Here is a 16,149-nt window from a genome sequence, read left to right as displayed (position 1 = left end):
TCCTTGTTCTGCAGTGGATCCCTTGGAAACTTACAAGAACACACACAAATATAGAAGTGGCCAATCCTCTATTCCTTCTCAATTTTATCAAGTCATTACAAATGTTTGGGAAGCACTAACTATGACAGCTGGGGTCCCATAATCCTACACCCCTGCAAGGTCAGGGTAACATATCACTGGACCTTTCGGCTCCTGAAAGAACTCTGAGGCATCTTACAAAGTAACAAGTGAGTTGGATTGCCAGAGTCGTGACTTCACCTGTTTAGAAAGGATTTCTGACAGCTTGCACTCAAAGCAGATACCTCTAAATGTTAGATAGAAATGAACTGACTGTCCTTCTGAGCTTAATCAATACTTTTCCAGGATAAGTAATCATTCCCACTTGAATTCCAATTCATTCATCTTTTCTCTTCAGATTCATTATTTTAGCTTCAAAATGGCAGGATTCTAACATCTATCTTATTATCAGTAAGGCTGTGCTTTCAGAGAAAGGCACTATTTTCCACCCTGAGGAGAATACTGAGAAGGGGGATTGTTCTGTATAGAATTTTTCATAATGTTACTTGGGAACAGTTTGCAAACTGTATGTTTAAACTTCATGAGTAGTAAGACTGCTGAGGAGTAAAACAGTATTTTCACATGTGGAGCTCCAAGCACATTTAAATGTTACTCAGGAATTCCCCACCCCCAAAATCTTAAGAGATTAAGATAAAATAATTCATTCGTATTATACAGATAAGATCAATGAACCGGGAAGGTTATCTCTCCCTCTCCACCCCCCCCCCCACACACACACCGCATTTGTAAATATAAAATGGATACAAAATTTAAACGCCAAGTTTCTTCTCAACAGGTCCTTTAGTGAAGGATCACTAATTAACATGGCAACTCATAAACAAAATCCAAAGAGCCCCTCCTCTTGGCTTTTATTAAGGCAGCAATATTTACCATCGCAGCAGATGTACTGCATTTTTACTCTGTCTCTGTTGATTCCCTTAGTCTTCAGAACCTGCTAATCATCTGATACAGGCATTCACCTTCACTCATTTATCATTTTGCAACATTGACCTCATCCCTTGTCATGAAAAAGTTTGGGTAGTTTAAACCCAGATGGCTTGGCTTTCCCCTAAATTGAGAAGACTCCCCTCCCCAGTTCCACACAGCATGTTGATCTGATAACTAGCAGTCATCTATCACTTTGGGGCTTTGCATTTGACTGCCTGAATGTTCTTCCAGCAGGGTTTTGTGATGTGTAGTTCTTAGCCAAGTTTTGCCAATGGCGATTGGCATATAAAACACTCTGAAGCAAAAATTTTGCTCCTTGTGAGTCCCTATTTCATCTCAGAACTTCTTGTTCATATAACTTAATCTCCCCCATGTGGTTACTCATTCGATCTTATCATTAACTCTTAAACTAAAATAAATTGCAACAAATTATGCTTTTGAATCTATTGTCACTGCCAGTGTTAACTAAGCAGCCGACAGCCAAGTGTCATTCTCTGTTAGGGATAGAATGTCTTTTCTGACTCATGCTTCCAGATCAGAAATATAAAGACTGTTTTTGAGATCTTAGGGTATAAAACAGGCAAAGAAATCCAAGATTACATCTTGTCCTCAGGTTTCTTCTTTGTGACTGTCACCTCTCTTACCCTTTGTCACATATCTTATCCCTGACCTTTATACCTAAATGTTATCTCATCATTTTCTCACTAAGATGATAGAACCAAGGCAGAAAGTTTGATGGCACCTATGATTTGGTGGCAACAGCCACTCTGGGAACTAAGAGTGTCAACAGTAATTATCACTGGGACAGTGCTGTACAAAGTCCATCTTAATTTTTTTTCTATAAGGATGATGTCAAAAATAAGAATCCTAAGCCTCATGAAATATAAATTACCAAAGTTATAAAACTCAGAAATTCAGCTGAATTCAACTCACCAGCTATGTGCAGTTTTGTAAGGACTAAAAACAATTTTTCAGATCTGGTTATATTATTACGTTTAATGGATTCACCTTGTCAAAGGGAGTAATTGACTTCACATTACCTGATCCCTATACTTACCAAGCAGACACACATTATACAAGGATTGTCTGTGATAAATGGAATCTGGAGGACTTCACCTTCATTTTCACACTTTGCAACAGAACCTGAAGTGAAAAAAAAAAAAATCAATTTAAATTTTGTTTAATGGCATTATTGCAAACATCTAATTTTACACTAATCTTTCTTTGAAGCAACTACCAAATTCAGAAATCCCTAATGAGTTTTAAATTATCAAACTCAACAAAAACAAATTTCCCCCCCAAAAAATAATTATTTTAAATAGTTTTATTTGAAGTTTTAAAAAAAGACTGTCATATAGAGATAGATTTTCTGCTCTCAGATGGCTTAAGCACAAATCCAACTATTTCACTGAATCTTTAATAATACTCCTCCTTGATGAAGGTATTTCAACTAAACACATACCCCCATATGCAAAAAAAAATTTCAAAGTGGACAATAGGGCTGAACAAAATTCAGGACTGCGTCAACGAACAGGCCTTTATATGAATCTGCCTCAGGTTGTCTTGAGTTTAAATCACTTTTTGAAACAATCTCTCGCCTCTTCTCTTAAAAATTGACTTAATATTTTCTTTTCTGCACCAGGTGTCAGTAAAGTATGTCCTTCAGAATAGCAGCTGAGGTCTTCACCTGCCTGAAAGCATATCATTATTTTATCCTGCTAGTATTACCCTTTTTAAATATGACGGTTTCTTTAAATTCAAAGTCTGGAGAGCTAGTGCTTTAAAAAAGCACTGCGAACACAGAAGCTATATTGGAACCTTACAGAGTGAGAAAGAAGGATGTGTGGAAAACGGTGCGAATTTTTTCCTTGATGTGCACTGGAGGAGAAGAAATCAAAACAGGGGCCGAGGAAAACAACAAAAATACAGAAATTTCTCAAATTCAAACAGAAGAATTTCTATCATCACTATATTCGTGTTAACAGCCTCTCGGTCCTCCATCCCTTAACCTACTCACTGCCTTCCCACCCCTTAACACGGCGGACTTCGCTTCATCCCCATCGGCAGCGAGTGGCAGGCGCCAAGGTGCTCGCTCCCCACCCTCCCGTCCCCGGGGCAAGCCAGCGCCTCCTCTCCCAGGTACTAAGCCAGCGTCCCGGAGGGCCGGTCCCTCCCGCCCCCTCCCCTACCTGTCAAGAAGGAGGAAGCCAGAGACATGGGGACCCCCGAGCAATTGAGCAGCAGCAAGACGCAGCAGGTAATCCCGGGCGAGCGCCGGCAGGGACGCTCCGCCAGAGCCCTGACGCCGGAGAACCAGAGCATCGTCACCTGGAGGGAATCCCGGGCGACTGCAGGTCCCGCGCCGCCGCCTCTGCTCCGCTACCGCCGCTCGCAGTCAAAAAGGGCTCTCAGCCGGCGAGTCGGGAGACAGTCCGCGAAGGAGGGAGGCGGGCGCCCGGGAGCGGGGGGGGGGGGGGGGAGCGAGGGGTGAGGGGCGCCAGGGAGGAGGGGTCCTGCGGCCAGGCTCCTCCAATGCGGCTTTTTTTTTTTTCTTTTTCTTTTTTCTTTTTTTTTTTTTTTTTTAGGGATTTGCTCGCAGCGGCTTAGTAGTCGGCCACCCTACGCCAGAGATGGGGCCGGGAGGAAGGGGATGTCGGAGCAGCCGGAGATAGGCCGAGCAGAGAGGCTGCGCTGCCGACTGCGCACAGCCGCTCCGCCGCCGCCGCCCGGGCTGCAGCTACTGCCCGGGGCGCTGCCGCTGCGGCGGCCGCCGCGTCCTCCACTCCTGCATTCCCCACCTCCCGCCGGCCCCGCCGGCTCTCCGCCCGACCCGCGCGCGCGCTCGCTCCCGCGCCCAAGACAGGGGCGCACCGGCCGCCTCCCGGAACCCGCTGGGGGCGCCCGGGCGCAGGAACCCCGCGCCCCGGACACGTCTCAGCCGGGCGTCCAGCCGGCTCCCCAGCCCCTCGCGGGAGGCCGCCAACCCCGGAGCGCAGATCTGAGCCGGGCAGGCGTGTCTCCACCGCCCGGCACGCTCGGTGCCTCCTCCCTTTCCCGGGGGAACCCTCCCCTAACAGGGGATGCCACACCACTCCTGCTCACGCCAGGGTGCCCCAACCCTATGAGAAAGCAGAAAATGGGGCGCAGGGGCGCCTCACCACCCTGCTGTCTCCCAGGTGCCCCCAGCTTTGGGAAGGGGCGCAGGAGGGGCCCAGCAACTTTTCACTCCTTGCTTTGCTTCCCTCTGGCGGGGGCGCACCAGCGGACTGCCGGCTGAGCGCACAGAGGGGCGAGGCGTCTTCGACACCAGTGTTCTGGGCTTATGTGTCTGCGCGTCCTGACTCTAGGGAGGACAGAAGTTGAAACGACATGCAAGGTCGATTAATAAAAGCACAGAGGCGAACGCTTTTGGCCCTTAAAAAAGAGGAACAGTCGCTCCAAGACTCCTCCCTTCCAACCTCTGGCTCATTGGGGCGGGGAGGTGCTGTTTGACTAATCATTCATTCACCCGCGAAAGAGGGAGGGACTTGCCGGGCGGCTAATCTCTGGCGGGCGGGGGACGCCACGGCGGCCTCGAGAGCTTGGAGCTCTTGTAGCCGTCGCAGCCTGGCTGCGCCCTTCTTGCCTCTGCAGCGCTGGGTGTCGGCGAGCCCGACCGCAAGCCCCGCGGATATCCTCCGTCCGAATCGCGGCCTTCTGCCCAAGCCGTACCACCCTCTGCTCAAAGAGGGGTCGCAATGGAGGGGGGAGGGGAGAAGAGTTTTTGTAACCAGATTGCGAAGGCGCGGGTTGGCATTTAGGGGACGTTGGGCAAATGTTGGGATCTGATAATCAGCTGTCCTCGGAGTTCACCTTGGGTAGCCGGCTTCCTATCCCCAAGGATGGAAATCAGGTCCCGCGTGCGCTGATCCTCCGACAGATCACGTCTGGGTGGATCCAAAGGGCAATCTTCGACTAGCCAAGCACTTTTCTCAGCAGGACACACCTAACAGTCTCCCGGCAAAGACGATTGTTTTCAGTCTCAGAAACTATACCTTTAAAAATAAATTAGTCTGTTTGCTAACCCATTTAGTCTAGTTCCATCTTAAACCCTCCATGACTGGGGGTGGGGTGCTGTTTATTTGTTTTCATGTTTTAATGCGGCATTGCCAAAGTCCCCACACACCACGAGCTGATAGGAGCACATTGCTCTGACATGGAAAAAATAAGGGAAGGGAAAGCTATCATTAGCTTAGCACGCTCCATTTCCCTCTCAAAACAGATTTTTAGTGTAAAACTTAAAAGAGAAGAAAGATTACGTGTGACTGTTTGGGTTTTTTTTTTTCCCCCTCAGATGACTGCCATGGCCAGGCAGCTTCCTGAAAATCAGAATGTGTTTCATGTGTTTACTAACCATAAAGAAAGAGATCGTAAAAAACAAAAACAAAAACCCTCTTAACCCAATCTTACTTCCCAATCCATAGTGACTAATTAAAAAATAAAAACTTTTATGATTACAGATCAGTACAATCAGTTGAAACCACTACCTTCTCAATCTACAAAGATTCTCTCTGCATGGGGTTTTTAGATAAAGATGTTACTCACAACTTAACCAGGGATAACGGGGAGGCTGAGAGACATTTTATCACCCTGACTTGAGCAGTAGATCTGGATAAACACACATTATGGAACTGGAGGAAATGTGAAGAGGACGCGGGAGTTGCTCTGATGTGCCTTCCTCCCTGGCACCAGCCACACATCCTCAAAGGTTTGGGTGACAAAAGTATTGATGATGGAATCTAAGTGTGTGTGGCATTTCTCTAACCAGGGGCACGGTGCTTTGGGGTGCATTGAAACTCTCCCCGAAGGAGGAGATCCAAAAACCACCTGGAAAACATTTTCATCTGCCTGGAAGCTTACAAATGGGAGAGATGTACACAAGCCTTTGGCAAACCTGTCTCCTCCTCCTGTTTGTGCTAACCAGCTGCCACCAGTGATTTCCCTTGCTGCCTTTTCAGCAATTGGGGCCTACTTCTGTAAGAGCATCCTTCTCCCCAAAGGGCTTATCAGACCGTGTCTGCACACATTCGCTGCTGCGGCCACCACCCCTTCAACTGATGGTCTATCAGCTGCCGACTGGTCTCTATCTGCCCAAAGCTGAGATATTCCAGGGTCAAAAAAGAAAGAAAAGAAGGAGGAGGCCTCTGAATAACACATAAATCTGCTTTCACAATTAAAACAAATGGTGGTACCATCCAAATCCCAAAACTCTCTTGACTGAAATCAAAAGAACACAGTATGTGTTTGGCTCTGTTTATAACATTTTTAAAGGAGAAGGAGATAATGGGGCTCAAAGACCATTGTCTGACTCAGGACCATTCCATTCGCAGTTAGACAAAGTGCTGTCTCATCCTCTTTAAAATGAAATATTTAACCTAATCCGACTAAAAGGAAATCAGGCCTGTGGTAGTTGAAATTCTCATCTCCTTGTGAAACTATGACACTGAATTTGCACTGAAAAATCCAACCAAATATATAATTTAGCAAAAGAAATTGCATCAACCCAGCTTCCTAAAAATAGAAATAAACAGATCCATCAAAAAGGCAGCAGGGTAAAGGAATTGTGATACCAACCACTAGGGAGGGCCAAAAGTATTCCATAAATGTGCGAGGGTTTTGCTTTATAAAAGACATCAGGCTAGGCATTTTAGACTTGATCAGGATAAGTGGTGGTGCTACTAAGAAGCTTACCATCTAGTGAAGGAGATAAAGCATGTTTGTAAATGAAGATAGGAATGAATGTAGTAATTTCCCCTTATCTGCAGGGAAATAAGGTCCAAGACTCTCAGTGGGTGCCTGAAACCACAGATAGTACTAAACCCTATATATATATATATATATATACTATGGGTTTTTTTTCTCTATACATACCTATGATAAAGTTTAATTTACATTAGGCACAGCAAGAAATCAACAATAACTAATAATAGAACAATTATAACAATATACTGTCATAAAATTATGTGAATGTGTTCTCTCTTTCAATATATCTTATCGTACTATACTCACCCTTCTTGCAATGATGTGAGATGATAAAACACCTATGTGATGAGATGAAGAAAGGCGAATGACGCAGGCATCGTGAGGTACGTTAGGCGGCTATTGACCTTCTGATGATTCGTAAAAGGAGGATCATCTGCTTCCAGACCTCGGCTGACCACTGGCAGCTGAACCTGCAGAAAAAGCCAAAGCACGGATAGAGGGGCATTACTGTGTAAAAGGAGGAGATAACAGGCCCTGCTGTGGAAGTTTAAAGAAGAAATTAAGCTTCCTGGAGGACATGGTACAGAAGCTGAGCCTTGCAAAAGGAGAGCTTTAGTAGGTGAAGCGCAACATGGCAAGAGTAGAGAAGAACAACCAGGAGACACACGGTTTATAAAGAGAATGGGGAGTAGTCACTCAAATGGCTCTCTCTGTTGGCTGAGCAGGAGCTGTGGGCGCCTTGGAAATCATGAGGAATCTAGAGGCAGCACTTAAAGATTCTACCCCAGATAAGCAACATGAAGTTTGCCATGGAGTAAGTGCCTAATTCTTTTTTTTTTCTTTTTTTATGTATTTTATTATTATTATTATGTTATGTTAATCATCATACATTTACCCCAAAGATACAAATGTAGGGATCCGGAGGGGTACGTGCACCCCAATGTTTATAGCAGCAATGGCCACAATAGCCAAACTGTGGAAAGAGCCAAGATGTCCATCGACAGATGAATGGATAAAGAAGATGTGGTATATGTATACAATGGAATATTATGCAGCCATCAAAAGGAATGAGATCTTGCCATTTGCAGTGCCTAATTCTTTAAAACAACCAGACTACATTTCTTTAGAAAGGAAATTATTCCTGCAGGCATATTCAGCAGTCTGCACAAGTAGCATTATTAATGATGATATGGGAGAGCACCATTTCCACCTACATCTGTTTGAAAGGGTTCGGGTGATGTGGCGCATAATACACATGAATCAGTTTCTCAACCTCTGTAGCAATGGCTAGATGATTCTTCTTGGGATGAAAGTAGAAATGCTATTTCTATTTTTTTAAGCACTTAGAGATCATATAAACCAACTTCCTGCCCTTTCACTTTAAAAATGAGAATCTGAGAGCTACGAGGTAAATGACGTGCCCAGGGTCACTCAGCTAGTTACGGCATAGCCCATTTTCACAGAGTTCCTCTGGTTCTTGGACATGGGGCTTTCTGTTACAAATGTCCTGCCTTCTTGAGTCATAGGAATTCTAGGAAAGCACCACTGGATGTTTTAGATACAATGCGAATTAAAATTACAGAGCTGACACAGTAAGTGTCAATTTATCAGTATCAATTGAACTGAACTGGCACCAAGGAGTTCTAAGCAGACCACAGCCTAGCTCACCAGTTGTACAGTGAATGTGCTCTTAGATCACTAGACTAAATGTTAAAGAACTGCACTCTCTTCTGGGCTTTGCTACTGGTTTGCTTACTTTCTTGTCCTTCGGGAAAGGGTGCCTCTACCATTGCAGCTGGTGAGAAGTCCTCCAGATTCTGCCAGAGGGCTCTCCTGTCATTCCAAGAAGTCAGAGGCTCTGAAATTACTTTTTCGTGGGGGAGGGGAGAGTGGGGACAATGACAAAAGCACCATTATTGGTCTATTTGATTTAAATGATGAATATTAAAATTGAATTGCTAAGTCGTTAACCTGATCTTTTTCTCAATTAATTATTTTCTCCATTATTTGTAACCTTAAGGTTCTTTTCATATGACTATACTCACTAAAGAGCTTATCCATTTCTAAAGCAGGGCATTTTGGTGAAGATGATAGAACTGAGGCATTTTTAGACACAGTTGCATCCAAATAACAAAATCACTATTTGTTTGTTTGTTTTATCTCTGAAATAATATTGTAGAATCTGAAGTCCCCTTCACTCCCTCCCTGGCTCTCACCCACCTCTGACCTTACCACAACCCCTGCCTCAGGGATGATGGTACACCATGAGTAATGAGGTAAGGTGTGCCGGTCTCACATAGTACTTACTCACTTAAGTACCCGTGAGCTGAAACACCCACATTAGAAGAGCTATTTTTCAAAGATGTTTTCTAATTCCCTTCAACATCTAAAATATCTAATAAAGAAATCATTTGACATTGGAGATTATAAAAATCAGATAAAATTTGACTCCATCACCAGGTAGGCACCAGGGTTGCACATTTATAGAGAATAATCTTTGAGTGAAGGGTCTTCTTCTCCACATTCTCTCTAGGAAATCACTCCCCAAACCCGCTTTGCCCAGTCACCAGCTTCACTGTCACCAAAGCTGCAGCCCTATCTGTCTATCTGGAGTGCTGGATACAGCTGAAGGAATCGCAACACAAACCTCAGGCACCAGGATATTAAGCGAATGCCTTGCTCATTTTGTGCGAGGTTTTATAAGCTCTCCCACAAGACTTTAAATCAGTCTCATTTGGAGTAAACATCAACAGAGCAGAGAAAATCACCATTGCCTCAGAACTATTTTTCGAGATTATCTATAGACTCGGAGAAAAATTGTTCAATACTACCTACCTAACAATGTATACCCCCAGGATGCTAGTGAACATGTATGAGACTGGCAGGGACTCCTGCTAGTTAACAGGTATGAGACTGGCAGGGACTCCTGGCTGTCCCCCAGTATCCATTCTTCCTCAGTACAGAACCCCTAGTTTGTGCAGTGCATATATGGCTTACCAGCAATAAACACCTCTTTCCTCAGCTTCTCTGACAGGTAGCGACCCCATGACGAAGTTCTGGCCAATAGGATAGAATGGAAAGTGTCTTGGGGTGCGGGGGCATACTCTTCCTTCTTCCTGATGGCTGGAATATAAGCATAAATAATGCTGCTGGAACTCTAGCAACCACCTTGTCCCATGAAAAGAGCTTTAATTAAAAAAAAAAAAAAAAAGCTTTAAGCACATGGAAGAGCAAGAAAGAAGAGAGAAGATTAAACTCAGATATGAAATGCAAAATGAGCCCTGGACTCACTACCTCTGACTTTCTGAACATGAGAGGAAAGCAGTGTCTTTTTCCGGCCCTCATTAGTTGTATTTTTCCTTGTTATTCTCCACTAAACATACAATCTTCTGAATAATTTACAACTGAAGACAAAGAATAAATGCCCAATAAAAAGCTAAATGTATTAATCTGATATTTAAAGATTGAAGCACTTTCAGAGCCAAAGAACAGATCCAGGATTTCAATCAGCCATAGTGCCTGTTTACTTAGGTCTAGTGAGTTTTAGGAAATTCAGGGTAACTTATTCTTTCTTAAAAAAAAAAAAAAAAAAAAAAAACTTTTAAACATTTGTATTCATAGCAGCATTATTCACAATAGCCAAAAGGTAGCAAGTGTTCATCAACGGATGAATGGATAAACAAAATGTACCAGATACATAAACTAGAATAGTATTCAGCCTTAAAAAGGAACGAAATTCTGACACATGCTACAACCTGGATGAACCCCAAGGACATTATGCTAAATGACCTAAGCCAGTCACAAAAGACAAGTACTGTGCAGTTCCACTTACAAGAACCACCCAGAGTAGTCAAATTTATAGAGACAGAAAGTATACAGCGGTAACTGCCAGGGGCTGAGGGGAGGGGGGAATGGGGGTTGTTTAATGGGTAGAGTTTTGGGAGATGGAAAGAGTTCTGGAAATTAGTTACATAATGATGTGAGTATACATAACATTACCAAACTGTACACGTAAAATGGTTAAGATGGTAAATTTTATGCTATGTCTATTTTACCACAATTAAAATGTTTAAGATAATTTTTAAAATAACTTTTATATTTTCTTCTTCATTACCGAATTATCAAAATAATTGGCCCCCAAAGTAGGAAATACAGATTATCAAAGAAAGAAAACGTTGTACTGGTTTAGTTTAGTTTTGTGTGTGTGTGTGTGTGGTTGTTGTTTGTTTATTTTAAAGATTTTATTTATTTGAGAGAGAGAGGACAAACACAAGCAGGGTGGGGGCAGAGGGAAAGGGGCAAGCAGACTCCCTGCCAAGCAGGGATCAGGACATGGGGCTTGATTCCAGGATCCCAGGATCATGACCTGAGCTGAAAGCAGGTGCTTAACCGACTGAGCCACCCAGGCACTCTTTTTTTTTTTTTTTTTTTAAGATTTTATTTATTTATTTGAGAGAGAGACAATGAGAGACAGAGAGCACGAGAGGGAAGAGGGTCAGAGGGAGAAGCAGACCCCCTGCTGAGCAGGGAGCCCGATGCGGGACTCGACCCCAGGACTCCAGGATCATGACCTGAGCCGAAGGCAGTCGCTTAACCAACTGAGCCACCCAGGCGCCCCACCCAGGCACTCTTGTTGTACTGTTTTATAATCTTATTAAAGTGACTGGCTTTGTGCTAAGCAGTTTACATATTACCTCATTCAATTCACCCTACGAGCTTATGAAGCAGGTACTATCATTAGCCCCATCTTATGTTTGAGTGATATTAAGCACAAAAGATTAAGTAAATTGTTCAAGGTCATACAACATGGAGTTGGTTGAGCTAGAATTAAGATCCAAGTAGGCTGACTCTGGAGCCCATGTTCTTATTAAGTTATGTGAATGTTTTTGTCATTAATTCTTCTTTGGCTGCATCATTTTAAATAATTATATAATATTCTATTTTATGAAGGTACCATAACAGATTTTTTTAAATTATTATTATGTTATGTTAATCACCATACATTACATCATTAGTTTTTGAAGTAGTGTTCCATGATTCACTGTTTGCATATAACACCCAGTGCTCCATGCAGAACGTGCCCTCTTTAATACCCATCACCAGGCTAACCCATCCCCCCACCCCCCCTCCCCTCTAGAACCCTCAGATTGTTCCTTAGAGTCCATAGTCTCTCATGGTTCATCTCTCCCTCCGATTTCCCCCCCTTCATTCTTCCCTTCCTGCTATCTTATGAAGGTACCATAATTCTCTTAAATAATCTTCCATCTAAGTTGTTTCTGGTTTTTGACTACTATAAGAGACACCTGAGTGAACATCCTTTTACTATTCATATTTATTTCCTTGAGGATAAATTCATTAATTGGCAGAACAAAGGCATGTTCATTAAGGCTTTTGAATCATATTTTTATACATTTTTTAAAGATTTTTATTTATTTATTTGACAGAGAGAGGAACAGCGAGAGCGAGAACACAAGCAGAGGGAGTGGGAGAGGGAGAAGCAGGCCTCCCGCAGAGCAGGGAGCCCGATGCAGGGCTCGATCCCAGGACCCTGGGATCATGACCTGAGCCGAAGGCAGTCGCTTAACCAACTGAGCCACCCAGGAGCCCCATTTTTATACATTCTTAATCAAGGATTATTTTCCCCTTTGGTCTTAGAAATTTTATATGCGAGACTGATGTAAGTCGTCAGGAGCTCTAAGCTATTTCTCAGAGTTATCTTAATAGATGTTTGTAGATGCAGAGGATATACAATTAATCTAAAGCTTGTTAAAAATAAAACACAGTCCATTGACTTTCTAGACTTCATTGATTGTGTGGTGTAAATATTTATTTAAGGAAATCTTAAAACAAATAATAGTGACTTACTTGACCACTAGCAGCTTCAAGGCATAATATCAAGTGCCTGTGAGCTGCAAGATAAGAATCAGTTCCTCCCATTTTCCCCCTCACTCTCTTCCTAAAAGCATCCTCTTTCAACTTGAATTCACAGTAGCTTTTCCTTCCCCAACCATACTTTCCAGTACATCCCATCAGAAAGACAATAATCATATTAATGAATAATCTCAGCATCTCTCAGAAGGCAACAGAATAAAAATTTCCAGTGCCCAAGTTTTAATCCATCAAAACTATCCCATTAACTAGAGCTTAATTTATATAGTAGTTTGCTACCCAGGAGATTATTTAGTGGTCATTATGGAATAAAGAAAACTAATTTCACTAATGTGGGAAGCAGTCAAAGGGAATTCTTTGAAACTAATCCAATGACTTAGTATCTAGTCCTAGTTCTGCCACTTGGCATTCTAATGATTTGAGGCAAATTAACTTTGTAAGGCTCAGTTTCTCCATCTAAATAAGAGGGTGAAATACCATCACCTCTGCTTGCTTGTCAGGATTGAATGTGAAATCATTTTATAAAGTGCTACATTAAAAAAAGTAACTGAAAACTAGAGATTTGGGATATGAAAGGACCCTCAACAAGCATCTAATTCTACTCCATTATACAACCTCTTCAAGCGAGGTTCAAATAAATTAAGTAACTCGCCCAAAGCTGTGGGAGACGTGAATTTTTTCCAGGAGAGCAAGGACCTTCTCTGGGAAACATTCTTCAAAATACATGGTTTTACTGAGGTTTGCCAATCATTATTACCCCCTCCCCACTGCCACCACCCCCATACACTTCTTACAAACAGGGAGATCATGTGGCCCAAGCTGGGCAGATTATAACCACTCATCCTTCTGACCACTTTCATTGGCCCAGCACTGAAAACATGACCCCAGCTCTTCTGGATTTTTCAAACTTGAGCTGGGGTGGTGGTGGCGGGGCGGTGCCTTTTGCCCTCTGCTTGAAGTCTGCCACATAGTTGGCCCTGAATAAATGTTGGTCAACATAAATATTATTGACAATAACAATTGCAAAGTTAATATACTGATATCTAAGTACTATAGCACCTGCTATAATCGATACCTCAACCTAAAGCACTAAAGCTAAAGGTAGATAATTTGGGAAACAAAGGCTTGTCTTGCCGGACCCCTCAGATCCAGGACAGAGATACCAGGAGCCTGTTTCCCCACTCTGGCGCCTACCCTTATCTTCACAATCCATGTCAGTCTCTGCACACCTAGCAATTCATGTTTAAGGGTGTTCAAGGCAGTCAATCCACATATATTGAAAAACTACTGTGTGCATAACAAGTACTCTGTTCCCATTGAAGTAATCATACTTTCATTTTCTTCTTGTTATAGTTGCCATAATTTCACTACCCTACTTTGAGACATTATATTCTCTAGAATATAGAGACATACAAGGCAGTCACTTATATTTAGCTATTTAAATGTATATATTTTATTTGTGTAAATGGGAGGGAGTAGGGGAGAACCCAACACCTTTATTGAATATTTCAATTGATGTGGGGGGCGGGGAATCAATTCCAAACAGAGGATCTAGTTCCACCGCATTTCTCCTCCCCAGTGAGGTTCAGGATGGAAATAATTGCTGGGCATTAGCTATTGTAGCACTAACAGATGCCATTAAATGGACGCCAGACAAAACAAACAAGTAAATGGCAGTCTATTTATGGGTCACTTTATTCTTTACTGCTATAAATAGCTTGTCCTTTGGGCATCATAACAAGTCTTTGCTCTGTATCACATGTGAATGTGTTACTTTTTGCTACTCAACATCTGGACACTCTGATAAGCATAAGCATAAATGAATTCCCAGATCAGAGTGATGTGAAAACATGCTTCTTCATTTTAAATCACTGAGTCTACTGCTCTACTCTTCCATGTAGTGAATTCCCTAGATGGCGGAAGAGTCAGTTTGAAAAACCTGAAAAAGTGGTAAGTGTAATTTTAACAAATTTTTCTTAAGTTAGTGTCATCATTACTCTCCCTTAGGGTTTGGAAAATAATTTCATGATGCTAAATTACTCTTTGATTGAAGGCAAAATTCCTTCAGGTTTATCTAGCAGTGAACATAAGCCAGCCTGGGTGAAGGAATAGAATATTCTGGTACATTCAGTGTTCTAGTTGATAAAATACTTTAGATGGAAAATATATATACTGATTCCCAAAGCATTAGGAAACAATAAAATATAATTAGTATGCCACAAATTAAATTTTTATTTTCATGATTCAAAGGAACTTCAAGATCTTCAAATTCCTTGAAACTCAAAGTGTGGTTGCTGAACCAGCAGGATCTGCAATCCCCGGGAGCTTGTTAGAAATACAGAAACTCAGATCCCATCCCAAATTCACTGGATCAGAATCTGTCTTTCAACAAGGTCCCCAGGTGAACAATATGTACATTAAAGTTTAAGAAGCAGTGTTAGTAACACAGGATGGTCAATTTAAACATGACCTTTGTAGCATAAATATAGCATAAGTGTGCTCAAATGTCGATTGATAGTGTTTTAGTTGGTAAAAACAAGACAGGGCACTTTGTTTTGTAGTTTATCTACAATATTAATTCATTCAGGTTGGCTTGAATGAATAGACATAGCTTAATTTACAAATGGACAAAGATTTGGGCCCTGGTAATAAAGATCTAGCTCACTTTTGTATAAGTGAATATTTCTGCCATAGCATCTTTACTTGACGAGTCCAGATTTTCAAAACAATAGCTCAAGGTAAGCAGCATTTGTCATGTGCAAACAGAAGCTCTTCGTGACTGTTGATCCTGTTGGGTCAACTCAATTGTATATGCCTTTATGCTTGGGAAAGGTGGAAAAATAATTTATTGGATACTGTGTTAAGTGATATATATATGGACTCTGGAATGTGAATGGTGCAGGTTCGGAACAATTGTGTATTAGATTCCCTAACCTACTTTGAAATGGGGATAATAATGTTGATGCTATCTTTCATGTGGATAAAATGCAATAGCATGTCCCAAGCCACTAACTCAGTACCTGGCACATGGTGCGGCCTTAATGTGACATTTCTACACTTCTGTGTGTGGAGTTTTGTCATATTTTATTTTTCACTACCCCCTTTTAGAAATAATGTTTTGAAATGTGTTTCAGAACTGTTGTATCTAGGGCAGAAGCATTTAAAACCTGTACCAGGGAGCTTATGAGCACTGGGAGCCAAGGATGGCGCGCGTTGCCTCGAAGGCCCTGTAGATGGCAGCACTGAGGCCGCCGGAGCGCACAGCTTGAAGTGGCGACTTAAGAAGCTCCGCAGAGACCCGGCCTGTGCTTAAGCCCAGTCATCTGCATGAACGTGCAAAAAGTTTGCTCCCACGCACGGAGAAACTGTTCTTTCCACTACCTGTCAACTTTTCCTTTTCGCTTCCCTGCCAGTGTAACTTCTCTGCATGTGTTTACATTTGGTTGGCTTCTCTATTACGTTGAGTCTGAACTTAACTCAGAAAATTGGTCTTCCATTCTCTCTCTGATCAGC

At 42.5% G+C, this 16,149-nt stretch overlaps 1 protein-coding gene and 1 long non-coding RNA gene across 4 annotated transcripts in view; one reads left to right on the top strand and one right to left on the bottom strand.

Annotated features, from left to right (window-relative positions):
- Positions 1-3,594, bottom strand: part of BMPER (BMP binding endothelial regulator) — a 239,995-nt gene extending 236,401 nt beyond the window's left edge. For 2 of the 3 annotated variants that reach the window (XM_078059447.1, XM_078059449.1), the window contains exons 1-2: positions 3,195-3,594; positions 2,063-2,148 (exon numbers count right to left, since the gene is read on the bottom strand). In XM_078059447.1, the coding sequence (XP_077915573.1) occupies positions 2,063-2,148; positions 3,195-3,327 (219 nt within the window). In that variant the 5' untranslated portion in view covers positions 3,328-3,594. The remainder of the gene's footprint in view (positions 1-2,062; positions 2,149-3,194) is intronic. The other variant, XM_078059448.1, reaches the window with a different exon arrangement.
- A 3,683-nt stretch (positions 3,595-7,277) lies between these two features.
- Positions 7,278-15,830, top strand: LOC118541569 (uncharacterized). The gene is made up of 3 exons (XR_004920168.2): positions 7,278-7,561; positions 14,538-14,586; positions 15,771-15,830. It is a non-coding gene; the product is annotated as an uncharacterized LOC118541569 (long non-coding RNA).
- Positions 15,831-16,149: the final 319 nt, after the last annotated feature.

Source organism: Halichoerus grypus, chromosome 12 (genome assembly GCF_964656455.1).
Source record: "Halichoerus grypus chromosome 12, mHalGry1.hap1.1, whole genome shotgun sequence".
Classification (NCBI taxonomy): domain Eukaryota; kingdom Metazoa; phylum Chordata; class Mammalia; order Carnivora; family Phocidae; genus Halichoerus; species Halichoerus grypus.
Note: the sequence above shows the minus strand (reverse complement) of the source record. Positions and strands in the feature narration are given on the sequence as shown.